This window comes from Pipistrellus hanaki (assembly GCF_964339955.1).
Source record: "Pipistrellus hanaki genome assembly, chromosome: 11".
Classification (NCBI taxonomy): Eukaryota; Metazoa; Chordata; class Mammalia; order Chiroptera; family Vespertilionidae; genus Pipistrellus; species Pipistrellus hanaki.
Window position 1 is genome coordinate 3,275,436 of NC_140513.1, and position 27,500 is coordinate 3,302,935.

Sequence of the window (27,500 nt, forward strand, 5' to 3'; positions counted from 1 at the left end):
GGGATGAAGGGAGGGAGGGAGGAAGGGAAAGAGGGAGGGAAGGATGGGCTTTGGGGGTAAACCCTGGGTAGGGTGTGGACCTGGGAGGACAGCCGCGCAGGCAGAGCCTCACCTCGCACCAGGAGCCAGGTGGACGCCCTGGAGGCCCCGTTGGCGTTGCTGGCGATGCACTGGTACCGCCCACCGTCGCTGGGGACGGCGGCGCTGACCTCCAGGGACAGGTCGTCCAGCTGCCTGACCCTGCCCTGGGCGGCCGGCAGGACTCGCCAGTCCCGCACCCACGTCAGGTTATAGGGGGCGTCCCCCAGGACCTGGCAGGACAGGACGGCGGTCTCCCCTGGGGACACGGTCACGTTGGGCGCAGGGACCAGCTGAGGCGGAGGGTCTGCGAGGACAGGAGCATGGGAGGTTCGCACGGCCGATCGGGGAGCACAGCCTGCTGGCCCGCGGTGTCACAGACCCAGCCCCGGGGCCCTCGGGAGACCTCGGCCAGCAGAGAGGTTAGCCGGTGTCTGCCCACCATCGGGGACAGTGCCATCCGGAGAGGGCGCATCCCCTGTGGCCATCCTGCACCCACCGAGGGCTGCGTGGCATGTGCGCGCTCTGCTCCGGGCAGCCAGCCGCGTGTCTAACAAAAGCTGCACGGCTCCTCACACGCTTTGAGCCCATGTTTGCACCCCTGGGAATAAAGCTGGGGTTTTAAAATAATCCTCAAGAGGGAAAGAGAACAAAGCCACGCTCCGTGCAAACCGCGGGGCTATTATTACACACCAACGTAGAAAGAAGGCCCTGCCCCGGGAGACGGGAGAGCAAAGAAAGCCGCTGTCTCGCCAAGAAAAAGCCACAAGAAGCGGCGAGATTAGAGACCCGCCACCCAGCGTGGGCCTGGGCCCCTGCAGGGGGAGCGCTGGGTCCACACCGGCCACGTGTGCCAGCGACCGTGACGTCCGGGCAAGGGGAGCCTCAGACCTCCGCAGCCGACGGGGGCAGACATAGAGCACGGGGCCCAGCTAGGAGTGTAGGAACTATTAACCAAGCTCTGTGAACCGGGACTGCTTTGTTCTGGTTCAAGAAGGCACATTCCAGCCAAAACCGGTTTGGTTCAGTGGATAGAGCATCGGCCTGTGGACTGAAGGGTCCCAGGTTCGATTCCGGTCAAGGGCATGTACCTTGGTTGCGGGCACATCCCCAGTGGGGGTGGGGGGGTGCAAGAGGCAGCTGATCGATGTTTCTCTATCATCGATGTTTCTAACACTCTATCCCTCTCTCTTCCTCTCTGTAAAAAATCAATTTAAAAAATATTTTTTTTTAAAAGAAGAAGAAGGCACATTCCAGCGTGGCTGGGGGCTCACCGTGGACCTGGGGGCTCACCGGAGATGCAGCCCATCCCCCCCAATCCGGGAACTGCCCGTTATCGTGGGAAGACGAGCAATCTGTGGCAGAAACCAATCTTGTTGCTGCCCTCCCTTGGGAGACCCCCAGCCTTCGCACACCCACAGGCCTGTGCCAATCTCCAGCCCTCATGACCCGTGAACTGCCCATCTGGCTACTTTCCCAGGTCATCTCTGCCCCTCTCCCCACTATAAGCAGCCGCTTATGGTGGGGGCGGGGCAGACTTCTGCGGATGGCCTGCGGCTCTCGGTGCTGCGGGCAGGACGGAATAAACTCTCATAATGATTCCACCTGTCTCCGCTGACCTGGCTCAAGCAGTGACAGGCCGCTCAGACCCACTGATTGGTTCCAAAATGAAAACTGATATGAATTTCTCTTTAAGTAGTTCTACACCAATAGATTATGCCAATGCACCCCGATATGCCAGCGGGCAGATCGTGGCAGATCGGGGCACCTGTGTGTTGTGGGGGAGACCAGCAGTAGATGCTGGCTGCAGTGCATTAGACAGTGACAGGGCCTTGAAAGTCGGAAGCCCTGAGTGGTGTAGCCGAGAGGAGAGAAAGCAGATGTGGAAAACGGTAGCCACCGCGAAGTCTCAGTAACTGGTGGACCCGTTTCCCGATTCTGTTCTGCTTCTCTTCACTCATCGTCATCTATAAAAAGCAAATTTCTGTTCCTTCCCGCCCTGAGCACACGTGCTCACGTGCCATGTTGTCAGAGGGTAACAGCTCGGGTTGTTGTAAGTCTGTGCACGGAAGCATCCACCTTGTATGAAAACTGCTGTTTGAAATTTCAACCCTGCTGTTTGGCTTCTGTGGATCGAACCTTCCCCAGACAAGGTCATCAGTGCTGGCGCCAGGCCAGGCCAGGCCTCTGGTGGAGGTCTCAAGGCCCCAGGACTCACTGGCTCTTTAAGAACTTGCAAAGGGGGCTGGAAACACTCCATATTGGGGAGACAAAGAGGGTAGGATCATACAAATCGGGAGAATTCCTGCATGTTGGGGCCCAGAATCTGAGATACATTTTCCTCCGGACCAGCGCATAATAAATGTTCTTCGGTTTTCTGTAACACTACTCTCCCGTTTTCGTTGAAACCACGCACAGATAAAGGCCTGAAAGGAAGCGAGTCAACATGCCCCGGAGGGAGGGCGCTCTGGGGGGGAGCCAGGCCACTGCACCCTCCGGCCTGTCTCCCAGTCTTCCTCCCGGAAGCACCGCTCTGTGTAACATTTGGATGCAGAAAGCCCAGCTCTCCATGCTGTCTGCTCCTTCCCTTCTCTTCCAGACAGCTGGGGTCCACCGTTTACAAACTAAAGCCAGCCCTGGCCCGGTTGGTTCTGTGCAAAGAGCATCAGCCTGCAGACTGAAGGGTCCCGGGTTCAATTCCGGTCAACGGCACATGCCCGGGTTAAGGGCTCGATCCCCAGGGAGGGACGTGCAGGAGGCAGCCCATCAATGATTCTCTCTCAACATTGATGTTTCCATCTCTCTCTCTCCCTCTCCCTCCTTCGCTGAAATCAATGAAATTTTATTTTTTTTAAATAATTCAAGCCCTGACCGGTTTGGCTCAGTGAATAGAGCATCAGCCTGTGGACTGAAGGGTCCCAGGTTTGATTCTGGTCAAGGGAATGTACCTTGGTTGCAGGCACATCCCCAGTAGGGGCTGTGCAGAAGGCAGCGGATTGATGTTTCTCTCTCATCGATGTTTCTAACTTTCTATCCCTCTCCCTTCCTCTCTGTAAAAAATCAGATATATATATATATATATATATATATATATATATATATATATATATATTAATTCAAAATAAATAAAACGAATCTTCTTTCAAGATGGCCGGTGGCATTTCCAACCTCCCTGCGCTGCATGGTGCTCTCCCGGGGACATGGAGGCACAGGTGCCGGGACTGCAAGATGCACAGTGGCCCCTGGAAAGGTCTGGGGTCTGGCAAGTCCCAGAGGCCGGACCGAGAAATCAGGGGAGGGAGGGAGGCTGGGCGAGGGGTGTGGCCAGAGCTGACGTTTGTTTCCAATCTTTCTCCAACCCAGACCCGTGGGCCGTGGGGGAGAGACAGCCCAAGTGGGGCCGGCGGGCAGGGGCAGCGGCACCCAGACTCCGTGATGGACAGTCCTCGCCGCTGGCTGGCACGCTCCCCCGCGGACAGAGATCCCCTGGGAGGGAGTCCTAGAGGGAAGAGTCAGGAAGGGGGTGGGGAGGAGGCAGCCGGAGGGACAGACCTGTGACGATGACCTGGGCCTGGGCCCGTCCGGTGCCAGCGCTGCTGACCGCCGTGCACTCGTACGTGCCCTCCTCGGCCTTGGAGGCCCGCGGGATCTCCCAGCTGCTGTTTCCGGACGCCCTGCGGACACAGGACAGCCGGGGGGACACAGTCACACCGCCCCCAGTCAGGGTCCCCCCCTCACCCACGGGGGCCCCGTTCCCCTGAACCCTGCCCGGGGGGAGGCCCAAATCCTCTTGGAGGCTTGGTAAGAGGCGGCGGGCAGCCAAGGACACGCAAATCCCACAGGGCGCTGTGTGGCTCTGCCCAAGTCCCTGCCCTCTCTGAGCTCCAGACTTCCACCATAAAGGGGAGAGTCTTTCCTGCGGAGACCCCATGGACAGGGTGAGCTTTCTGCAAACTAAGGGAGCCCCAGGATGGCCTCGCAGTGCCGGGAACCTTGGGGACCACCTTCCCCCCATCCCCGGCCCCCCTGAGAGGTGCCCAGGCCGGGCTGCCCCGGAGGACAATATGGCCGAGCCCGAGGTCCCTCTCCCGCCACCCGCGCCCCTCAGACCCCAGCAGGGCATGGGACCCCAGGAGCCCCGTGGCTGAGGACGACGGGCTGGCCGCGGCCCACTCACTGTAGGTGCCTCTCCTCGCCCAGCCGGGCTCCGTGCCGCCGCAGCTGCAGCCGGAAGGGGAGGGCGCTGTGCGCCGCGCAGGAGACCAGCAGGGGCTGGTGCAGGTGGCCGTGGATCCGGGGGGGCATGCTGACCAGGGGCCCGCCTGCAGGCGAGGGCCAGCGCTCAGCAGGCCGCCCCGCTGCCCGCAGCTGCCCGCACTACGCGCAGCCACACACCCACAGGGAGGAGCCGGGAGCAGAGGCCTGGCCGAGCCTCAGTCTCCCCCTCTGTGAATTGGGCTGGTCGCAGCACCAGCCTCATCCATCTCATCGTTTCTCAACCGTATCAGGCCCCAGACTGGAGAAAATGCTGCTCAGACCGGGCGCCCCGGGGGTCGGGGGAGGGGGGCGTCAACTGCTCGTCTGCCCGGAGGGTCTGTTCTCCCCCAAGATGCTGGAGGGGAGCTTTTTTTATTCAAAAACAAGCTTAGTTGGAGCACAGACTGCAGAGGCAACATTCACACGCATTTTTGAGATAAAATAAGAGACTTCAATGAAATCTCCCAGCCTGTGATGAGCCCCTGGGGTCCCCCAGCAGACACCACCGCCCCCCTGGCCTGACCCTGGCGTCTCGGGTGGACACATTCTCTCCCTGCTATTGGAGTCGCTTCAATGGACGTCTGAGAACCACCGCGCGGGGTGCCGGGCGCGCCCGTGCCTCCCGGTGATGGCGGGCACGCGCCCAGCCCGGTGCCGCCTCCCCGCGTCCCCGCCGAGACGCTGCGAGGGCCGGACCGGGTGCCAGACCTCCTCTGAGCGCAGGCCCGGGCGGGAGGACGGTGGTGACATCATGCTGCAGGCTCCCCGCCACGCCCCAGGGGAGAGGGATGCTGGACCGTCCAGCCACGTCCTCAGCTGTGTGCAAAGCTGCCAGTTCACCCCCCCCACCCGCACCCCAGCACACACACACACACACACACACACACACACACGCACGCACACGCACGCACACCGGGAGCCTCTGCAGGCCTGCTGGGCTTTCTCCTCTGTGAGCTGCACGGGCCCAGCACCCCCAGGCCCAGCCCTCACACCTCCGTGTCTCCAACCCAGAGCCTCCTGCTCTCAGCCAAAGCCGGGAGGGGGAGTGGGAAGCAAAAGAGCCAAGCCACTGCTGAAACCAGTTTGGCTCAGTGGATAGAGCATCGGCCTGAGGGCTGAAGGGTCCCGGGTTCGATTCTGGTCAAGGGCATGTACCTTGGTTGCGGGCACGTCCCCAGTTGGGGGGGGAGTGCAGGAGGCAGCTGATTGATGATTCTCTCTCATCGATGTTTCTAACTCTATCCCTCTCCCTTCCTCTATGTAAAAAATCAATAAAATAAAATAAAAATAAAAATAAACAAAAGCCAAGCCACGCGCTCCCTGCCCCACAGACACACCTTAATCTAGAGCTGAGGTGCCGACCAAGAGCCGGAGCTAAACTCCACCCTCCTGGCTCCATCGCAAAGAACAGGAGAGAGACGGAAGCTGTTACTCTGCTGCTGAAATTCTTTCTGAAAAGTCCCCTCAGAGCTGTGAAGGCCAAGGGCGGGGTGGCCGGGGACCACTGTGGGGAGTGGAGGCCAGCAGGAGGCTGGAAAGAAGGGCCCTCAAGTCCTCACCTCACCAGGGCGCCTTGGTGCCCCCTCTCCCCCCAATGATACAGACAGAGGAGCCTGCCCCTCGCTGATCCCCAGCAAAGACCGGAATGTCAATGACAGCTCCTCTCAGGCCACCACGTGGGAAGGGGTCAGCAGGAGGGAGTGGAGCCCAGTATGGAAGCCGGTGGCCATACCGAGGTGCCCCTGCCAGGACCAGAGACAGAACCAGAAAGCCAGAGACTCCACCCTGCCCTCTGGAAGCTTCCAGACTGGTGTGAGACCTCAGGGACACACAGAAAACCAGCAGAAAGCCAACACGTGTGGGATCCAACCCAACACGGCCAAAGATGGGACCACAGATGAGCTGTGCCTACAAGGCGTGGTGGCGATGGCAGCTGCCACGCGTGGAGGGCCCTGGGCTACAACCTCCAATCCTGGGTGCAGAGCCTGATGGATGGGGGGTGGGGGGGGGGGATGAATGTTGGGATGGATGGATGGGTGGATGAATGGATGGATGGATGAGAGGGGTATGAATATTGGGATGGATGGATGGATGGATGGATGGATGAATGAATGGATGGATGGATGGATGAGTGGGGGGATAAATGTTGGGATGGATGGATAGATGGATAGGTGGGTGGATGGATGGATGAATGAATGGATAGATGGATGGATGAGCAGGGGGATGAATGTTGGGATGGATGGATAGATGAATGAAAGGATGGATGAGTAGGGGGATGAATGTTGTGATGGATGAATGAGTGGATGGGTGGGTAGATGGATGGATGGATAGGTGGGTGGGTGCGTGTATGGATGAAGAGTAGGAGGGTGAATGTTGGGGTGTATGAATGGGTGGGTAGGTAGATGTTTGGTGGGTGAGGAGGTACGATGAACAGATGCATGTTTGGATAAATAGATGAACGCCTGGGTGGAGGATGACTTTGTACTAAATATCTGGGCTGAGGGCTACCCTGGAAGCATCTCAGCATCAGCATTGACCCCACAGAGCTCGCTGCGCACAGAAGTTAATGAACACACTCCCTGATCTAACCTAACCAGGAGGGCTCCAGGAGAAATGGGTTGGCAACCGAGACAGCAATCTAGGGGGGGCAAGAGCCAATCACTCACCTGGGGCCACCCCACTATAGGCAACTCCGGAGACGCGAAGGAGGGGGTTCCCCTCGTGGTCCTCGCCCTTCACCTTGAGGTAGAAGCGCTCCTGGGGGGCACGGAAGGGTGGCCCGCCCCACAGCTGGTGGGTGGATTCGTTGGAGAGCAGCTGCGTGGGCAGAGTCAGGAGGGGCTGCCCCGAGCTGCGTGAGAGCTCCACCGAGTCCACGCGGCCAGGGGCCTGCAGGCCCGTGGAGTTGATCACCAGGGAGATGGGCACCCCTGCAGAGGGAGGGCGGGAGGAGGTGCTGGGCTCTGTGCTGGCCTCTGTGCTGGGCTCTGTGGTCCTCCCCAAGAAGCAGCCCCAAGTCTATCGGTCCGTGGGCCAGGGATCAGCCCGCTCGGTCCTCCTTCACCAGCTGCCTCCCCTCCCCCTGCCTGTGACAATTCACACCGAGGGTGGGACCAGGTGTGAGGGGGCTTGCTCCTGTCCGTGGTCCTGAAATGTCACTGTTCATCCAGCCCGTGTTCCCGAGGCTCAGCACTCCCACTCCGCACAGAGTGAAAGTGGGAGACGGGAGGAGCAGGGCTCTCAGTAAACAAGCTTTGACAAAGGAGAAGGGGACGGTGTGAACTCGGTAGTAAGGGGAGCAGCACAGGGTCCTGAAGGCCTGTGGGGGCCGGGAGCGTGTTCTAAAGGGGAAAATGGCCACTGTGCCACCCGGGCCGGGCCCCCATCCCACAGCCCCTCATGCGCTGTCGGCCCCAGCACTCCCAGGCCCCCACAGGCACGCCCGCCCTCAGAGGCAGCTCCCTCAGGAGCCGTACCTTGCAGCGGCCACTCGATGGTGTGGTTGAGGTCCAGGGAGGGCTGAGTGGAGAAGCCGGCGCGGAAGTTGATGTCGCTGATGCCCGTGACCCTCACCGAGTGGCGGCCGCTGCTGATGACCTAGCAGGAGCCCAGGCTCACATCACTTGGCCCTGGACCCGGCACCGGGAGAGCCAACCCGGCCCGCCAGAGCTGTCCCTTGAAGCCTTCCCCCACAGTCACCCCGGCTTCCTCTGTGCCTTCTCCCCGGACAGGGTTCCGTGCCCACCTCAGGACACGCTCGCCATTTCTCCGAGTCCCTCACAAACACCCCCTAACGAACCCAAACCACTGCGCTTCCTCTCACTGGCGCAGAGCAGAAGACCCTTCCTCTGTCTGTGACCCTTTACTTCTATCGATGTGCCCACAGCACCCCCACACCCCAGCCCTCAGCTTCCCAGGACCCCGGGCCCCCCACAGCCCGGAAACCCGCGCCCCCTACCTTGATGGACCAGAGCCCGGGATGCTCCGGCTTGAAGGCCACCACCTTGGCCGAGTCGGGGATGCTGAGGAGTATGTTGAGGCCCTCGTCCTTCTGCAGGATCCTCCCTGTGGGAGCCCGTGACTCTCAGTCTCAGGGGGTGACAGAGGCCCACCCATCCCCAGGAGCCCGCAGCTCTCCCAACACCAGCCTCGGGCTTCCCAGGGAAACTGGCGAGAGGCCTTTGGCAGAGCGGGGCCTCCCCCTCATTCTGCATCCCCCTCCCCCCGCCCCGGGTGTGGGAGGCACCCCCGGCCTACAGCCTGGGCCTCTCAGGACATCCTCGAGGCACCGGGGAGCCTGGTGGCCAGGTCCCAACCACACTGACAAGCCACTCCACCTCCTCGCACCCCAGTTTCCCGTCTGCACTACCTGCCACTAATCCGTGCCCTCACTGACCCGCCGGGCTCCTGTGGGGACCACGGAGAGAGCGGGGGAGGACTCTGCAGGAGCCTCCCATCCCAGGACTGTCCTCATCTTAATCCCCCTCCCCCGGCTTCTCCCAGCCCCCTGCTTCACCCACCGTGGGGCCCTCTCTGCCCTCCTCCTGGCACCCCCCACCCGCCTTCCTCCGGAGACTTGTGTCCAGGAGTCTCTCTCTTTGTCCCGCCCCGGCTCCCAGCCTAGTCTGGGCCCAAGCAGAGGGCACACACACCCAGCGGGTCTCGGACTTCGACCTCGGGGCCGGGGCCGCTCAGGGAGACGGTGACCTCCTTCAGGCTGGGGTCGAAGGGGATCCTCCACGTGTGCTCCCCGGCTTCCTCGTGGTCCGTGGACAGCAGGTGCACCTTGGAGGCCTGGATCGCCGACTCCACCCACTTCAGCACCTGGGAGGCAGTGGGGGGGCTGACGCCAGCAGGTTACCTCGTCCTGCGTGGGTCTGGCCCGCTGACGGCGGGTTCTTAGCAGGCTGCCGGCCGTGGGCAGAGTCTGGCTTCCCCGTGGGTCTCGGGCAGCACAGAGGCGTTCCACGTCATCTGGAGGCCGTCCACGCCCCGCTGAGCCCCACCAGGCCCAATTCACAGGGATCGCCCTCACCCCCGGCCTGCGGGCTCAGAGCTGTGACGCCTGAACGGAGGCACCCAGGGGACTCAGCTCGGAGGGAAGGGGCAAGGAGGGCCCTTCTGCTGGGAAGACTCCTCCCTCCTCCTCCACCTGGCCAACTCCTAAGGCCCCACCCCCTCCTCCAGGCAGCCCTCCTGATGCCTCCTCACACAGACGAACCCTGCAGATCTGGAATCCTGCCCCAGACCAGTGGTCGGCAAACTCATGAGTCCACAGAGCCAAACGTCAACAGCACAACGATGAAAATTTCTTTGGAGAGCCAGATTTTAAACTTAAACTTCTTCTAATGCCACTTCTTCAAAATAGACTCACTCAGGCCATGGTATTTTTGTGGAAGAGCCACACTCAGGGGGCCAAAGAACCATATGTGGCTCGTGAGCCACAGTTTGCTGACCACATTGTGTGTGTGTGTGTGTGTGTGTGTGTGTATACACACATATAAAATCCACTCCGAGTGAATTAGAACCTAGTACCATCCCGAACCAGGGGTCCTTGGAGAGATGGCTGATTCTGAGTCTGGGGCAGGCAATTTACAATGCAAACCTGGGGCAGCCGACAACTCCACAAAGCGAGGAAGTCCTCAAAGACAAACAGGGACACATCCAGAGGACAGGGCCACCGGCCTGCAGAAGCTAAACTTAGAACACTCTGAGCCCCAGGTAAACTGTCATCGATCAAAACACACCGGATTGTGGAACCCACATGCCCATAATGACACTCCAAAAAGAAGTGCAAATCCAAAACAGTGAGACCTCCCTTTTCTTCCTGACAGAGAACGAGCGAAGTGTGGTCCCGCCCTTTCCACAGGAACCGGCTCCGGACCAACCGAACCCTCCCTCCCGCTGCGCAAAGGCCCCTCTTCCTGGAGGCACGCCCGCTGGTGAACGCCGACGGGATGATGCAATTAGGAAACCATCACGGTGCAGCCCCTAATGAGATCAGTGTTCCGGGCGCGCATCCTCGGCGGATGCTCGCCCCGGGGAGGAGAGGTCGGCGGGAACGGGATGTCCGCATGGAGCCCAGCGTCACCCGCAGACCACCTGGGCCACACGGGGAGCGCACGGGGCGATGCGGAGAGCCGGCTGTCAGCACCCTCCTCTCCCGGAACGGAGCACAATCAGACGTTACCCGCCTGCCGTGTGATGCAACGGGAATTCACACAGCACCAGCCATGGAACACTCTGCCAGACACGCTCTCCTCCGTCTGACACTCATGCAGTGCTCACCCCGGTGTAGGGGAACTATAGGAGACCAAGGGATCGCCGTACAGAGGCCATCAGCTGGACCCGGAACACGGGACAAGCCGGTGGCCTGTGCAGAAGGGAAGCCTGCTCCAGATGTAAGAGGGCTCAGGGGACAGAACAGCCAGACGACATGCACGGCCGTGATTAAGTCCCAGTGGACACAAACGGCGTAAAGACATTCCGAGGGCCCTAGCCGGTTTGGCTCAGTGGGCAGAGCATCAGCCTGCAGACCACAGGGTTTCGAGTTCAATTCCGGTCAAGGGTGCATGCCTTGGTTGCAGGCTCCTCCCCGGCCAGAGCCCTGGTCGGGCACGTGCAGGAGGCAACCAATCGATGTGCTTCTGTCACATCGATATTTCTCTCATCAAAAATCAATGGGAAAATATCGAGTGAAGATTAACAACAACAAAAAAGACATTCTGAGGGAAATTTGAATATGGACTCAACATCAGATGATACCAGCAAAGTTCCGTGAATGTGATAATATTGTAGACTATTTTTTTAAAAAAATCCATGTTGGATTGTTTATTATTTTAGCAGAAAATATACAGAGAGATGAAGCAGGTGGAGCTAAAATGTTAATTGCTGGATCTAGCTGGTGCCTCTGGTCTTTTTATTTTTCTGTATCTTTGACATTTTTCACAGTAATTTTTAAAAGACTTTTTATATTGATTTTAAAATATATATATTTTTATTTATTTTAGAGAGGAAAGGGGAGGAAGAGAGAGCTAGAAACATCAATGATGAGAGGGAATCATTGATTGGCTGCCGCCTGCACATTGGACTGAGCCCAAAACCCAGGCATGTGCCTTTCACCAGAATCAAACCTGGGGCCCTTCTGTCAGCAGGTTGACATTCTATCCACCAAGCCAAACTGGCAGAGGGATTGATTTTTAAAGAGAAATGGAGAAGGAGAGAGAAATATCGATCGGCTGCCCCTTATCAGGGATCAAGCGCCAAACTTGAGCGTGTACCCTGACTGGGAATCAAACCAGCACCTCTTCTGTGCACGGGACAATGCCCAACCAACTGAACCACCCCAGGCAGGGCTGTGATTTATTAAAGAAAAGTCACTCATAAAGAATACACGTGGTATAATTTTCCACACCAACAACTGTAAACCTACTTTTGCCCCACCCTGTGGTATATACACTGAGTGGCCAGATTGTTATGATCTCTGAACGCATAACAATCTGGCCACTCAGTGTGTGTGTGTGTGTGTGTGTGTGTGTGTGTGTATTTTAGAGGCCCAGTGCATGAATTTGTGCATGAGTGGGGTCTGGCCAGCCTGGCCAGGGGGAGGGGACATGGGCAGCTGGCCAGCCAACCTGCTGGCCGAACTCCTGGTCAAGGGGACAATTTGCATATTAGCCATTTATTATATAGGATATACATTAAGTGGCCAGATTATTATGCGTTCAGAGATCACAATAACCTGGCCACTCGGTGTATATCTGAGCAACCATAGTGGTATCCTGTTGCTTGGCTTCCTGGAATACTGTTTGAAGAAGAAAGGAGAAGCCACATTCTGCCTCCCTTTTAAACAGCTCTGTGATTGATTCGCAATGTCTGCCATGGGTATGGCATCAGACCGCAGTGTCTCGCATGCTGTCTATTGCCCATGCTTGCTCTAAACCATCCTCCTTTAGCTCTGCCTCCCCTGCGATCTTCCAAGGCAAGGCAAGGAATTGGAAGAATGGCCCAAGACTTAGAAAACGTATATGATTTGTTGAGCTGCGCTGGAGCCCGTGTGCGTAGATTTTTACAGCTACATTTAAGTTAGCACGGGATCAGCAAGCCGTGGTCTGGAGGAGCATCTGTTTCCAGGCCTGGAACCACTCCATCTTCTGTTTTGCCTGGCCTTCGAAGCCATGTTTCTCTTGAAAAGGTCCCACCTGTCTTCACCACCATCCTTCATCCGTGCGGGGGCGGGCTGGGTGGAAGGCGGCCAAGGCTCCCAGCTGGACAGAAGCTGGCGAGGCGAGGGAGGCCACGCCCCCAGCTGCAGAGGATCGGCGCTGGGACCCCCCCCCCCCCCGCCCCCCGGCCAGGCCTCGTCAGGGGTCGGGGGAATCGGAACCGAGCAGAGCCGCCAGGAGGAGGTGGCAGCACCGTGGACAATTACCCAGACAAGTCACACCGCTACTGTGTGTTGCAACTGTTATTGTAAGCTCGTTCTCGAACGTTCTGCTCGGGGAAGAGGCCCAGGAGCTGAGGCTACTGAGCCTCGGGGAGGGCTGAGCCGGGATAGAATGTCAGTGACCTCGCCAGGAGGCGGCCGGCCCACGGGGCTGCCCTGTAAGCCCATCACCGCTCAGGAGCTGGGGAAGTGTGGGGGGTGGGCTGACCCTCTTGCCCATAATCAGGTCAGGCCTGGAGGCAAGGCCTTCTGGCCCTCGCCATGCCCCCGGGGCCCAGAGTGGAGTCCAGGGAGCCTTCCGAGAAGACAGCCTGCATCTAGCAAGCTTGGTGTTTATTTGGTGAAAGCAATGGCTTCCAGATGTTCGCGGGACGGGGGCTCCCTCCCTGTGACTGATGGGGACGGAGTGAAAGAATCTGGGCTCGCTCCCCTGGCCAGATGGCTGCCGGTCAGCCCTTCCAGGCAGATCGGCCATCCCCTCCCCCCCAGGCTCTTCCCACCACACTTGACAGCCAAGGTCGCTGAAGAAGCAGAGAGAGGAAGCCAGGGCCCCCATGGGCCTCGGAGCCACAGACGGGAAAACTGAGGGCCCCGTCCAGGAAGCTCGTGGGCATGGATGAAGAGAGAGTTCTAGCCCCTGCCAGCTGGGCACCCCGGCCACCTGTCCCAGACCCTGCTTTCCTGGGGACCCTGGCCCCCCTGCGGCCGGGGGTGCACTCTGGGCTGCACCCCGAAGCACAGGCTGCGGTCACAGCCCTCGCCACCCTCGCCAAGGGCACCCGCGGCCAGGCCCGGCGCTCAGGGCTTCCTGCACGAGGCTGCCTCGCACCTCACGGCCACGGCCGTCTCCCGGGGCGGAGGCTCCCACGGCGCCGCTGTGCCTGCGAGGACGCGGAGGCTCAGAGAGGCTGGCGCTGTGCTCCGGGCACGCTGCCCACGGGTGCCCGGCGGGAGTGGGAGCCAGCGCGTGGCCCCGACGCCCCCCCCCCCTCCCCTGGGAAGGGTCCAGGATGAAGTCATCTCCGGCCCGTACCTCCTGGTCTGCTAATCAGAACCACCTGGGATGGACCTCCCGCCCCTCACTGTCCCCGCAGGCCCTTCACCTCTCCCCTGGCCGAGCAGATGCACAGAACCTGGGCACTGCCCCTATCTGTGCCTGCTGCTGCCAGCCAGGGGAAGGGCCTGGGTCCCCCGGCTCGGGACTTCCCAGTTCTCAGGCGGGCTGCAGGCTGACGGGAGCTGCTGGCACATCCTGACCCCGTGTACGGAGCGGGTAGGAGGGCTGTGCACAGCTGTGCTGGGGACCCAGCTCAGTCTCCACCAGAGCTGCCGACCTCAGCACGGGCCCCAGGGCCGTGTGGCCTGCCTCCCCCGTCCGCTACAGATGGCGAAGGAGGGGACTCGTGAGGCCAACCCCGCCACTGGAAAAAAGCGCCATGCTCCAAAGCACTGGCACCTCCGCCAGACGCAGCATCCCTCTGTGCCCGGCACCGGTGCCCCGGCCCACAGCAGGTGCGCAGTGAGCCTGCGTGCGGGGGCCTGCTCTGGAGCGGTGAGGACGCACGCACGAGGCACGGGGCCGCTGCGGCTCCTGAGGCCTCCTCCCAGCTGGACCGCCCCGGCCCGCTCCCCCTGGATAGATGACCGCAGCCCTGGGCCCGGCCGCGTTCCCAGGCTTGCCGAATGTCTGGGAACATCTGGAAGGGGCCGGGTCCAAGGCATTAAGCTGACAAACGGCAGAGCTGTGTGTCCAGGAAGGAGAGGGATCCAGGCCCTGCCCGGAGGCGGCTAATCCCAGCCGTCGCGGTCCCACTGAGCGCCGCCAGCCAGGCTCCCGGGCAGGAACCTGGCACCATGGCCACGAGCGGGTGGATTCGCCCCATTGCCCTGCCTCAAGGGAGAGAACAGGGTCCCAGCCCCACACCCGGGCAAGCTGTGCCCGCCCACCCGCCGGCGGCCCCGGCAGGAACCCAGTTCCCCTGCAATCGCCCAAGCAGGCCCCCCCCGCCCAAAAAAAAAAAAAAACCAGGGACAGGACCACGCCATCACCCCACTGCGAAATGCCTTCCGCCCCAACGCGGCCGGCTCCGTGCCAGAAGAGACGGACAAGCCAAAAACACAGCCTAACGTGTCGCCAAGAGCCACGGACGCCATCTGCCAACAGGGAGTTAAGACCGCTAATCCGAGCCCGCCTGGCCCGTCCTCCGCAGAACATAAACATACAAACCGGGAACCCTCTCCGGGAGCAGCCGGACGGCCTCCGGGCCGGGCCCCCCTGCCTCCTCCTCCAGGCCTCAGGCACAGGGGACCCGTCTGTCCGCTCCCGGCTGTTCACCAGGCACCTGCTCCGTGCCGGCGGCTGGGCAAGGTGCTGGGATACAGTAGCGCCGGGCTCAGCCTCGGGGAGCTCACGGCTGTAAAATTACAGAGATGCGGCCGAAACCTGTTAGGCTCAGTGGATAGAGCATCAGCCTGCGGTCTGAAGGGTCCCAGGTTCGATTCCCGTCAAGGACATGTACCTTGGTTGCGGGCACATCCCCAGTAGGGGGTGTGCAAGAGGCAGCTGATCGATTTCTCTCTCATCGATGTTTCTTACTCTCTATCCCCCTCTCTTCCCCTCTATAAAAAATCAATAAAATATATTTTAAAAAATAAATAGCATAAATAAAATTACAGGGATGCATAGCCACTCGGGGCATCGGCAGGGGAGACCGGGACACTGCAGGAACGGCAGAGGCCAGCAGGGCGGCGGCAGCGGGCAGAGGGGAGAACGGAGGTGAGGGATCCGAGGGGCAGAGGTCAGTAAGCTCTGCACCGCCCCGGGGGGCGGCGGGAGGGCCTGTGTGTGGGGTCTGTTTCGATGAACCCATCGGGATGCGTGCGCGCCCCTTCCCAGCTCTGCTCCGTGAGCTCCGGGCAGCGGGAGGGGAGCCAGGGCAGGACGTACACCCAGAGTGAGTGCCCTGCTCTTCCCAGGAGCGGCCGTGAAAACTGCCCGGCGGGCAGGTCCCTGGGAGGACCCTCTGGCTCCTGGGAAGGAGTGCCTTGTGGGGCGGGGGGGTGGGGGGAGCCCTGTATGGCCGCTGGAGCCCGGGGGGCAGGAAGGCAGGCACAGGTCCAAGAGCAAGACAAGGGCGCAGACAGCTGGTCAGGGCCGACCTGAGGGGCTCGGACGGTGGCCAGCCCCACACTCAGCACCGCCCTCCTCGGATGGCGACCTGCCGACCGGCAGCGCCGCCCGGAGGCGCCGGACGCCAGGGGCGGCTCACCTCGGTCACCTGCTGCTTGTCCAGGTGGAACACCTGCCCGGAGCTGGTGGCAGCGATCTCCTCGTAGGCCAGGTAGCCAGGGTGTGTGCGGTCGCCGCAGTCCCCCGTCAGCACGAAGACCACCTGGAGGAGGGACACGGAGGGCTGAGGGCTCCCCGCCACCGTCCTCCGGCGGGAGGGCCCCGGACAGGGCAGGGAGGGGTGGTGGGGCGTGCCCTGTCCTCTCTCTGGGCTCAGGTGACACATCCGGAAAACGGGAAGGGGGGGGGGAGAGCACCCGCCCTGAGGGGATCAGGACTGGCGCTGGGGAGACAGGGACACTGCAGGATTAGCAGAGGGTCAAGGCGAAGCTGCTCCATACACGGGAGCCGTACTAAGCTTACAAGGAAGCGCATGGGCATGGACTCCGCTCCGAGGGGCCCCGGAGGCTGCAGAGCCAGGAGAACCGAGCTTGGCCAAGACCAGTTTGGCTCAGTGGATAGAGCATCGGTCTGTGGACTGAAGGGTCCCAGGTTCGATTCTGGTCAACGGCATGTACATTGGTTTCGGGCACATCCCCGGTGGGGGGTGTGCAGGAGGCAGCTGGTCGATGTTTCTCTCTCATCGATGTTTCTAGCTCTCTATCCCTCTCCCTTCTTCTCTGTGAGAAATCAATAAAATACATTTAAAAATAAATAAAAAATAATAAAGGTAGCAGCCTTTGTTATTTAAAAAAAAAAAAGGAGAAGGAGAAGAAGAAGGAGAAGGAGAAGAAGAAGAAGAAAAAGGAGGAAGAAGAGGAAGAGGAGGAGGAAGAGGAGGAGAAGAATTAGAACCGAGCTTGTCCTCGATGGGACAACAGGAGCTGTCCCAGGCCCAGGATGTCCAACAGCAGCCTCTGCGCCCCTCACCAGCCAGGCCCCCGCTGGCTTCCGGGCCCTGAGACGATGGAAAAAGGGCGATGCGCCCACGCAGAGACGGGGCGCAGGGCAGATGCCCAGGGCGTGGAAGGCGAGAGCGGGTGGGCCGGGTCAAGGACAGGCCTCACCAGGGAGGCGCGGGCCGGCGGGCGGGCGGGCGGGGACCTGAGCATGAGCGCACACTTGGAATTCGCCGGACCCGCTGGGGGCTGGGGGTTGGCCGGCGAGGCTGGCGGGGGCTGGGCCCGGGGGGCGGAGGAGAAGCCCCCGGACTTTGCCATCGTCCTCGGGGCTCAGGATTCGCCTGCTGGAGCCCAGCTTCCCCGGGTCCCCACCCTCCACCCCCCCACCCCCCCACCCCCCACCCCCGGGCGGTGGCCCACCTGCGACTGTTTGAGCTGCAGCAGCCGCAGCAGCGCCTCCTTCCTGTGGAAGTCCTTGGCGCGGGCGTCCGAGAAGACGAAGACGAAGGAGCCGGGGTGGGACACCTCCACGGCGGCCATGATGGCGCCCACGCTCATCTCCGGGCAGTCCCCGCCTCCCTGCGGGACGGGGCGTCAGCAGGCGGCCCGCCTCGCTGGGAGTCCCACCAGGAGCACCTCCAGGAGGGGGGGGGCAGGCAGGGGGCAGGCCAGGCCCCGGTCGGTCCCCACCCTGACACACAGCGCAGCACCCACGGGCGTTACGTTTAGATGCTCAGCATCACTCATTCGCTCAGCTGTGCAGGCCTGACGGGCCCTCCCATGGGCTCGGGTGTGGGCAGCAGACGCCACATCAATAAGCTCAACACGATGATTTAATTACCACCGTGATGAGTGTTACAAGTGGGGGCAGAGGGAGGGAGCCCCAGGGACATCCGATAGAGGCCCCAGAGAAGCCCCGTGTCAGCCAAGGCTTGTAGGGCTGAGGGGTGGAGAGGGGCCAGGAGGAGGAGAGGTGGGCACTGGGAAAGCACTCAAAGCTGACTCCCTAAATTCTCTGTGCAACCTGCTCTGGATGCATCCCAAATGTGCCAGCGCGCACACACGGGCACGTGCACACCCACACACACACACACACACACACACACACACACACACGAGCGCGCACAGACACACACACACGCACGCACACACCTCCTCCCTGCCCTGCCACCAGCGGGCGCTCTCTGGAGCAGGGAGCCCACCCTGTGCTACCCGGGTCTGCAGCCCAGCCCAGCAGCAGGTCTGCACGTGGTTCCTTTGCCACAAACACCTCTCTCCCGGCTCACACATTCACCCCCGTCACCCTCTCTGTCCCGCCCTGTTCTGGGCCCTGGGCTCCCTGCCTTCAGGAAACTGCTGGTCTCGAGGGGGTAGGATGCTGGACAGAAGCTGAACCAGGGTGTGCAATGCAGCGCAGAAGCTCAGGCGGCCACGGGGCACCTGCCCTGCCTGGAGCCTGGGTTTGGGGTCTGAACTGGAGCCTTTCGGATCCTCTCAGCTACCACCCCTCCTGCCACCCCTCTGTCCATTCACTAAACCACAAGCACCTACTATGTGCCAGGCTCAGGGCCTCCTCCTGCAGGCACCTGGTCACCGAATAAGAGGAAGGACCCTCAAGGCACACGGGGCAGGTCCCGGGCAGAGGGGGGAGGCGGGCACGGGCCCTTGCCGAAGCCCATCTTGGCCCCGGGTGGCACAAAGACGGTGGCCGGGGGCGTGGCCTGGGAGAGAGGCGCCAGGAGAGCCTGCAGCCGGGGCGGGGCGGCCCACCTGCACGTAGAGTTCTCTCAGCGCCCGCTGGAACGCCGCGGGGTCCTCGGTGAGGGTCACGGGGCCAACGTCTGCGGGGAGAGAGGGGCGGTGGGTGTGGGCTCCCAGGGGCACGGCCTCCGCGGGCTGGGGCAGCAGTTCCACGACGCACCCCCCGCGGTGAGAGGGGCCGAGGTCTGGGCCTCGGAGACCCCTTCGCCCTGCAAACAGGACGTGGTGAGGGCGCCCCCCGTGGTGAGGGCGCAGCTTCCAGGCCCATGGGGGGGCCAGGCCTTCGGTCCCCTGCGTGCTCCAAGCAGCCCGGACTCCCAGGAGAGTGCAGAATTGAGGGCCAGGGCCCCATCTTTGGTGACCCCCAACTCCCCCAGGAACCTCGCTCATCGCCAGAGGGAAAGGAATTCTGGGAAGACCAAGAGACAGAATGGAGCACATAATGTTTTGGACCTCCCAGCAACCTCCCAGCAGATCGGCCAGGGGAGGGAGCCTCTGCCAGAAACCCCGCCCGCGTGTTAGCTCATTTAAACAGAGCGGAATGCGGCCACCAAGGTCGCCGACCCCCGACGCAGGGAGGACACGGAGCCAGCGCGGCCTGCACCCACCGCTGGGGGCGACGCAGGATGGCCATCCCCCTGGGGAGACAGAGGGAGATCGCCGAGACGTTCTCCGTGCACCTGCCGCACAGCCCAGTCCCTCTTCTTCCAGGTATTTGCCCGAGAGGCGTGAGCACACGTGTCCGCAGACGTGTGCTCACGTGTTCGCGGCAGCTGGTCTCCCGAGAGCCCCGAGCTGGACAGGAGCCAGCCGGCCGCCACCGGTGAGCGAATAAACAAACTCCGGTGCGTTCACGTCATCACATACGGCCCCGAGGAGAGCGAGCGAGCTCCCGGTGCAGGAGCCGCCCGGGAACCCCCCAGCCGTCATGCTGCAAGAGAGAAGCCAGGCACACGCGTGCACCCTGCACGGTTCCATTTATAGAAAGTTCTGGAGCAGGCAGTCACCTGAGGTGAAGAGATCAGGCCAGGGAGGCGTTCTATATTGTGATCGGAGTGTGTGTTCCCCGGCTGTATCGGTGTCAGAATAGGAAGCGAAGACTTGTGCATTTCAATGCATGTAAATGTCACCTCGTGAGGACGAACTATAGAATGAACCCCGGTGAGGGGGGTGGTAGCGGGTGGAGGAGGTACAGACAGTAGGGCAGCATTTCCCTTATACTCGGTGATTCGGGCGATGGGGATGTGGGAATTCATTATGTGCTGCTTACTCTGCATTTGAAATGTCTCCTAGCGAACCCCCCCGCCCCCCATGGCAGTCATAGAAAGACACAGAAGCAGGACTAAACTCCAGCGGCCGTGTTGGCCATGTGGATGACAGGGGTTTGCAAAGTTTTTCAGACACCTGATTTCTTGGGAAAACTGTTGCCTGGCCGGTGTGGCTCAGTGATTGAGCATCAGCATAGGAATCAGGAGGTCACGGTTCCATTCCCAGTCAGGGCACGTGCCCTGGTTGCGGGCTTGATCCCAGGCAGGGAGAGTGCAGAAGGCAGCTGCTCAATGATTCTCTGTCATTGGTATTTCTCTCACTCTCCCTCCCTCCCTCCCTCCCTCCCTTCTTACTTTTCTCCCTCCCTGTCCCTTCCTCTCTGAAATCAATAAAAAAAAAAAATTTCTAATTGTTCATTTGAATCCTTGGTGAACTCTAGTAACTAAGAATTCTAAAGTCCAGTCACCCCCAAGTTCCCACACTATTACCTGGTCAGCAGGCCTCAGAAGGCAGCGGGGGAATTACCCAGCATCCGTCCACAATTGAGGAGGCGTCTAGCCTGCAGCTCGTCAGCTTTACACTCTAAGAGTCACCCCAAGGCCCCTGTGCTCTGCATCTACCCATCAGGCCCAGCACCCCTTCCTGCCTGCTCTGGACTTCCCCGAGTCTTCCCTGGCCCCGCCGCCCCCGCCCCCCTGAACTCTGCAGCAAGGCCTGCAGCCGAGCTCTCGGCCCTGGACCTCAGGCGGAGCTGCCTGGACTCCTGGCTCCGTCCTGCGCCGGCCACGGGGCCCCTCAGAGCTGACTCCACCGGCCCTGGCCTCAGCCTCCCCCTCTGCAGCATGCCGTCCCCGCTGAGAACCAGGCCTGGGAGCGGAGCGCGAGAAAAGCAGCCATTGGACTCAACCTCTGGTATTTCTGTATGACGTAATAATGCACATGCATATAAGTCCACATTGCATGACACTGGTGACACATTGACTGTGCACTTGCTAAGTACCAGGCCACGCGCGGAGGTGCTTGCTGAGTACGAGCTCACCGAGTCCTCCCTGGGACCCGGGTCCAATGCTGAGGAGAAAACGGAAGCACAGAGAGGGTAAGTGCCTGCCCAAAGACACACAGCCGGGAAGCAGCCGAGCCGGGACGGGCGTCTAGGTCTGCACAGCTCCGGACTGAGCTCCTGACACCTCCCTCTGTGAACCGGACACTGAGGTCCGGACAGGCGGCCACACAGGGGATCCCACCAGCCAGAAACCGATCTTCCGATTTCCAATCTAACCTTCCAAGCTCAGAAGCTTATTTGTAACCGTATCCCTTACCTACATGCAGACCCCTGGAGGCAGGATTTCTATGGAAATGGAAATAACACACTATTTTTAACTTTTTTTTAATTCTTTTTTTCTTTCCCTGAACAGCATCTTGTGACCATCTTTCCGGGGCTCAGAACCACCTGTGACGCCTGCCAAGGCCTTCCTTTGTGCGAGCATCTAACGGCGGGCTTGGCTCATCCCATCTTGTCTTCGCGCCAACTTTTATCACGAACGACGGCCCTCCGGGCGGCCTCCCGTGCCTGTGTGAGCGCCGGCCCGCTCCCCCGGCTGGAGGCCCGTGAGCAGAACGTCTGGGTCAGAGGCAAGGCCGTTTGTCAAGACTCTGGTTGCAAACTCAGTCACCTCGTTCCTGTCCCCCCTTCCCGATGGTCCCGCCTCTGGTCCGTCTACCTGCCAAGGTGGAGCCGCCACCCTGGCGCCTGGTTTTGCTCACGTGACCCTGCCCAGGAATCAGCAGTGATGGCTGGGGGGCTGCCCAGGGGGTGGGCACCGCGGGCGGCTGTGACTGTGGGCCCTGAGCCCCGTGTCATGAGCTGTCATCCATGTCAGCCTGTCCCACCCGCTCGCGGCGCTGGGCCTGTTCTCCCGCTCTGAGAGATGAGCTGGGGCTGTGGGTATCATCAATGCAACGTCCTTCAGCTGGAAGGACACCTCCCCCACCTTTTCCCACCGCCCCTGTGCTTCCTGCTGGGGAGCTGAGGACCGGAGGCTGTTGGAGGATCAAGAAGGGCCACAGGGAGCCGGTTCTGGTCCCGGTTCTCCTCGGCAAGGCCACTGTTCGCGGACTAGCAGACCCATCACCCCTGCAGCCCTGCCCGTGTCACAGGGCCTCTCCCTCCCTGGATCTGCTGCCGCCGCCGTCTCTTCACTTCTTACAAGGCCGTCGGGCAGACCGGCCCGCTCCACTCCCGTGTGACCTCACCTTCGTCCAGGACATCCTCAACGGCCCCCTTTCCAAATACAGCCACAGTCTCCCCAACTCAGAGCAGCGCCCACGTTTGGCTCCAAAGCCTGTGCCCTTTGCCACAAGCTATAGACTGGTGGTGATGGTGGTGATGGTGGTGATGGTGGTGGTGATGGTGGTGATGGTGGTGATGGTGATGGTGGTGATGGTGAGCAGGGTGGTGAGGGTGGTGGGGATGGGGGTGGTAATGGTGGAGATGGAGATGGAGATGGAGATGGAGATGGAGATGGTGATGGTGATGGTGGTGGTGACGGTGATGGTGATGGTGAGGGGGGTGGAGATGGGGTGGTGATGGTGATGATGGCAGCTACCATTGTTTTAATATCTACGAAGCCCCCAGTTCTCCTCTACACATTGGTATACACTCACTCAGAAAAAAACTTACAGCGACCTATGAAGTCACTCTTACCCCCATTCACAGGTGCGACTTTGCGGCCCAGGGAGGCCAAAGGGCCCGCCCAGGTCACACAACAAGGGAGCAGTGGAGATGGACTCAAACCTGGGCTTGTCTGACCCCAGGTCCAAGCTCCCCACCCCACGGGGAGCCGCAGGTGCTCGGGACCTGCTCCCAGTCCCTCCTGCCGGATCCCCGGGCGGAGGCAGGCATGTGCCAAACAGCTGGGCAGCGGTGGCAGCCGTCCCCGGAGCAGAGCCCGGCGCTCCGCTCAGACCTCCAAGCCGAGGAGCGCTGGGGCCCAGGGGCTGGGTTTCCCCCTCAGGGCAAGACAGAGCGTGTCTACTTCCGATGAGAAGCTGGTTAATCGTCATGTCACAGTGAACACACACACACACACACACACACACACACACCCCACACTCACACACACACACACACACACACACACCACACACACACCACACACACACACCACACACTCACACACACACACACACACACCACACACACACCACACACACACACCACACACACACACACACACACACACACGTCACACACACACACACCACACACACACACACGTCACACACACACACACCACACACACACACACACACACACACACACACCCCACACACACACACACACACACACACACACACACACGAAGCCATGCAGCCAGGAGCCGAGCCGCCCAGCTCGCGGGCAGGTCTGCGAACGGACCACATCTGCTCTGCCTGTTGCACCCGCGCCCCCGGCTGATTGAAGCCACGGAGCACAGCTGGCAGCGGGCTTGGGGCCCCGAGAAGATGCTCAGGGTCCCCGAAAACCACACACTGACCGGGTCACCTTCCTCTCCCACCACATTCACCAGGAAGGGAAGCGTGAGGTGCCCCATGCGGCAGGGGTGTGGGCAAACCGTCTTCGGCGCCGTGCAGGAGGGCATGTGGTGCCGTGTGCGTGCAGGACGGTTTGGTGCCAGCTGTGGAAATTGAAAGTGACCAGAGGCTTTCATAAGGCGACTGCATTTCTGGGGCCCAGCCTGCAGATCTGGCTGCCAATGGGCATGTGTTTATTAAAAAGAAACGGGCCGAAACCGGTTTGGCTCAGTGGATAGAGCATCAGTCTGCAGACTGAAGGGTCCCAGGTTCGATTCCGGTCAAGGGCATGTGCATTGGTTGCAGGCACATCCCTGATGTGGGATGTGCAGGAGGCAGCTGGTTGGTGTCTCTCTCTCATCGATGTTTCTAGCTCTCTCTCTCCTCTCCCTTCCTCTCTGTAAAAAATCAATAAAATATATTAAAAAATAAATAAATAAAAAGAAACGGAAAGCCACCCATCTGCCACAATGTGGGAAAGGCTGGGTAAATCCAGATCAGACTAAGATAAGCTGAGGTCCCTTCGGCAGCATCTTCTGTGTCATTAGAAACAGTGGAGGGGGCCAGCTGGTGTTGCTCCGTGGTTAGCATCGCCCCATGAACCAGGAAGTCACAGCTCGATTCCCAGTCGGCCCACGCCTGGGTCTGGCCCTATCCCTGGTAGGGGGCGTGCAGAAAGCAGACAATCAAGGGTACACTCTCATCATTGGTGCTTCTCTCTCTCTCTTCCTTCCTCTCTGAAATAAATAAAAATGTTTTGGTTTTTTTAAAACAGAACAAAACAGTGAGATGGGTCTCTATTTCCTGATAGAGAAAGAAATCTATGATTCATCATGTGGGGGAAAGTAAGCTGCAAACAGGATGCATAGTACAATTTTCTAAATAATAAAAATTATTTTCTAAATAATAAAAACCATAAGTGGATATACACTGAGTGGCCAGATTATTATGATTTCTGAATGCATAATAATCTGGCCACTCAGTGTGTGTGTGTGTGTGTGTGTGTGTGTGTGTGTGTGTTTGTGTATGCGTGTGTGTGTGTGTATATGTGTGTGTGTGTGTGTGTGTGTGTATTTTTTTTTCAAGGCCTGGTGCATGAATTCGTGCATGGGTGAGGTCTGGCCAGGGGGAGGGGACATGGTCGAACTGTTGTCAAACTCCTGGTCGAGGGGACAATTTGCATATTAGCCTTTTATTCTATAGGATATAAACTGAGTGGCCAGCCAGGTTACTATGCGTTCAGAGATTATCATCATCTGGCCACTCAGGGTATATGTATATGAGTGAATTCCACACACGGTCTGCAAGGACATAAAACTGTTAAAAGTGTTGGCATCACTTGGGAGTAGAATTAGTGGAAAATTCACAAGCTTGTGAAAATGCTGCAATATGGACGGAAACTGGATTTATTCATTGAAAGCGCTAAGCCCGGATACTAAAACAAGAACACGGAGGAAGAATGGCACTGATTGACTCTCTGCACTGAGATTCGATGCAAAACTCTTCAATGAAACACTGGAGCCCCCAATCCTGTGTCTTAAAGGACCACCCGGCCGACCAGCAGGGCTCCCGCACGGCATGTGGGAAGAGTTTAAAATCCAGCCATCGGTCAGCGGGAGACTGTCTCCACACAGACGGGAAGTCCCGGGCCAACAGTCAGCGCCCCGCCCCCGTGGGGGTGTTCCCGTGTGGGGGTGTTTCTGCTTGCGTTACCCTCGGTACATGGGGCATGGACGCGTGTCCTTCACCTGGTGAGCAAACCACCACCCAGAGCCGACATCTCAGGACGGGGTGAGGTCACAAGTGGGGCGAGGGCAGCCCGGCCACCCCATCATTCTGCAGTGCCCCAAGAGTTCCCGCCCGTGACCCCGCGACCCCACTTCTAGCAGGGGAACCCCGACGGGGGAGAGGAGACACTGTTCTAATTTGGACAGGCTGCGCTTGTCAGCCTAGAAAGCTCAAGACATTACACACACACACAAAATAGAACTAGTTTAAAAAAAAAAACTTCAGTTAAGAAAGTTGGAAGCAAAATAAATGTATGAGAATGAATTGCTTTCCAACATGCTTGCAATACTCATTTGCAAAAAATGTAATGGGAAAGAAATTCGTGGTCAAAATAGTAACAGAAAAACCAAATATTTAGAGACGATTTTAAAAGAAATGGGTGGAGGGAGAAGAGACGATAAATCTTCGGGAAGAGCAGAAAATGTGTGGATCCAGGGAGAGGCATGTGTCCGGGATGGAAACAATTGACATTTTTAAAAAATGACAACTCTTCCCCTAATCAAGACTGAACGCGGTCCCAAGCAAAATCACGGTAGATTTCTGGGGAAGCTGATGGAGTTTTTCTATTTTTCATTGGACAGGAGAAGTGTTTGTGAATATTTTTGAAGACGAAGAAGAGGAACGGAAAGAACATACATGTGGGGCTGGCCTCGGGGACTCTGGAAACGAGCAGCCTTCGAACTCAAGGCTAAAGAGCCGGACCCCCCCGGCCAGGCTGTTCCCGGGGGTGGGAGCAAACAGCCTCCCCCCAGCCAGCAGCGCGCTGGGAGGGGGCCGTTAGGTGAGGGGGTGCGGGGCGGGGGCCAGGTCTGCCCCTGTTGGGACGGAAGGTCACAGGTAGGCAAGGGCAGGGGGTTAGAAAGACCCACGTAGTCATAGGCCTGGAGGCATCCATAGGAACTCTCGTTCGGCTTAACGTGGATACAGATGGTTGCATAGAGATTTGTAATAAGGTGACCAGATGTCCCAATTTTTAACAATTTGTCCCGCTTCCCGCGGTGTTTTTAAAAAGTCCTGATTTTTGGAACGCCGCGGGACATTGGACAAATTGTTAAAAATCAGGACTGTCCCGCCAAAAGCGGGACGTCTGGTGACCTTAATTTATAGACATAGATGTAGACACAGGTTACATCTGCAACCTCTACCTCCTTGCTCTCTCAGCAATGACACCCTGACTAGCAGCAGCCAGCACTCCAAGCCCTTACAGGGGTATTCAAACTTTTTAAAGTGGGGGCCAGATCACGGTCCCTCAGAGAGCTGGAGGGCCAGACTATATGAACTACTAATTCCTACTGTAACACCTTGGCTGCGCTCACTGCCCAAAAAACCTGGCGGGCAGGATCAGACTCCCCTGGGGGCTGCATGTGGCCCGCGGGCCGTAGTTTGAAGACCCCTGCCTTAGAGCCCCGTTCCTAATGCTATTGTAAAAGGAACCACATGCCTTCGAGAAATGGCTAATCCCAGGACAGGGCAGGACATGTGTCAAATGAATCTGGAACAACTCGCAGTGCCAGGAAGTAAGAAAGTGCTTAAAATATATCTACAACAATGGGGAATGTCTAAGGCACACGGGAGCCAAGGGCCATGGTCGGCAAACTGCGGCTCTTTGGCCCCTTGAGTGTGGCTCTTCCACAGTATACCATGGCCTGGGCGAGTCTACTTTGAAGAAGTGGCGTTAGAGAAAGTTTAAGTTTAAAAAACTTGGCTCTCAAGAGAAATTTCCATCGTTGTGCTGTTGATATTTGGCTCTGCTGACTAATGAGTTTGCCGACCACTGGCCAAGGGCAAGAGCGTCTGAAGACCAGCCACAGGTGGGAACTATTGAGCAACTCAATAAGGTCATTTCAGATGACAGCCCGAAGGAGGCGGTAGCTATGCAGGAGCCACACTGAACAAACAGCGAACCGGGAGGAGAGAGCAGTCCTCCAGCAGTCCTCCACGTGATTTACACATGCGCTCCATCCTCAGGAAGTGGAGCACATCAGGGACAGTATGGGAAGAGAACAGTATGGAAACGGAGAAGAAAAAAAAAAGTAACTGCACAGCAGAGACACCTGACGGCCTCAGCAGGTGATCAGCATCAGCCGGGAGGACCGTCTGGAGAGCCCCTGCCCTCGACACGACGGGGTGGGAATGTGCCCCCCACGGCCCAGTCTACCGTGTTTCCCCGAAAATAAGACATCCTCCAAAAATAAGA

The 27,500-nt window shown here is 59.2% G+C and overlaps 1 protein-coding gene across 1 annotated transcript in view; it reads right to left on the bottom strand.

Annotated features, from left to right (window-relative positions):
* HMCN2 (hemicentin 2) overlaps positions 1-27,500 on the bottom strand; it is a gene marked incomplete at its 5' end in the record, with an annotated part of 130,533 nt that overhangs the window by 97,871 nt on the left and 5,162 nt on the right. Inside the window, 10 exon segments of the mRNA XM_084899127.1 lie at positions 113-385; positions 3,631-3,752; positions 4,256-4,400; positions 7,002-7,265; positions 7,812-7,932; positions 8,294-8,400; positions 8,988-9,159; positions 16,051-16,173; positions 17,333-17,491; positions 18,683-18,753. Of these exon segments, the coding sequence (XP_084755253.1) occupies positions 113-385; positions 3,631-3,752; positions 4,256-4,400; positions 7,002-7,265; positions 7,812-7,932; positions 8,294-8,400; positions 8,988-9,159; positions 16,051-16,173; positions 17,333-17,491; positions 18,683-18,753 (1,557 nt within the window).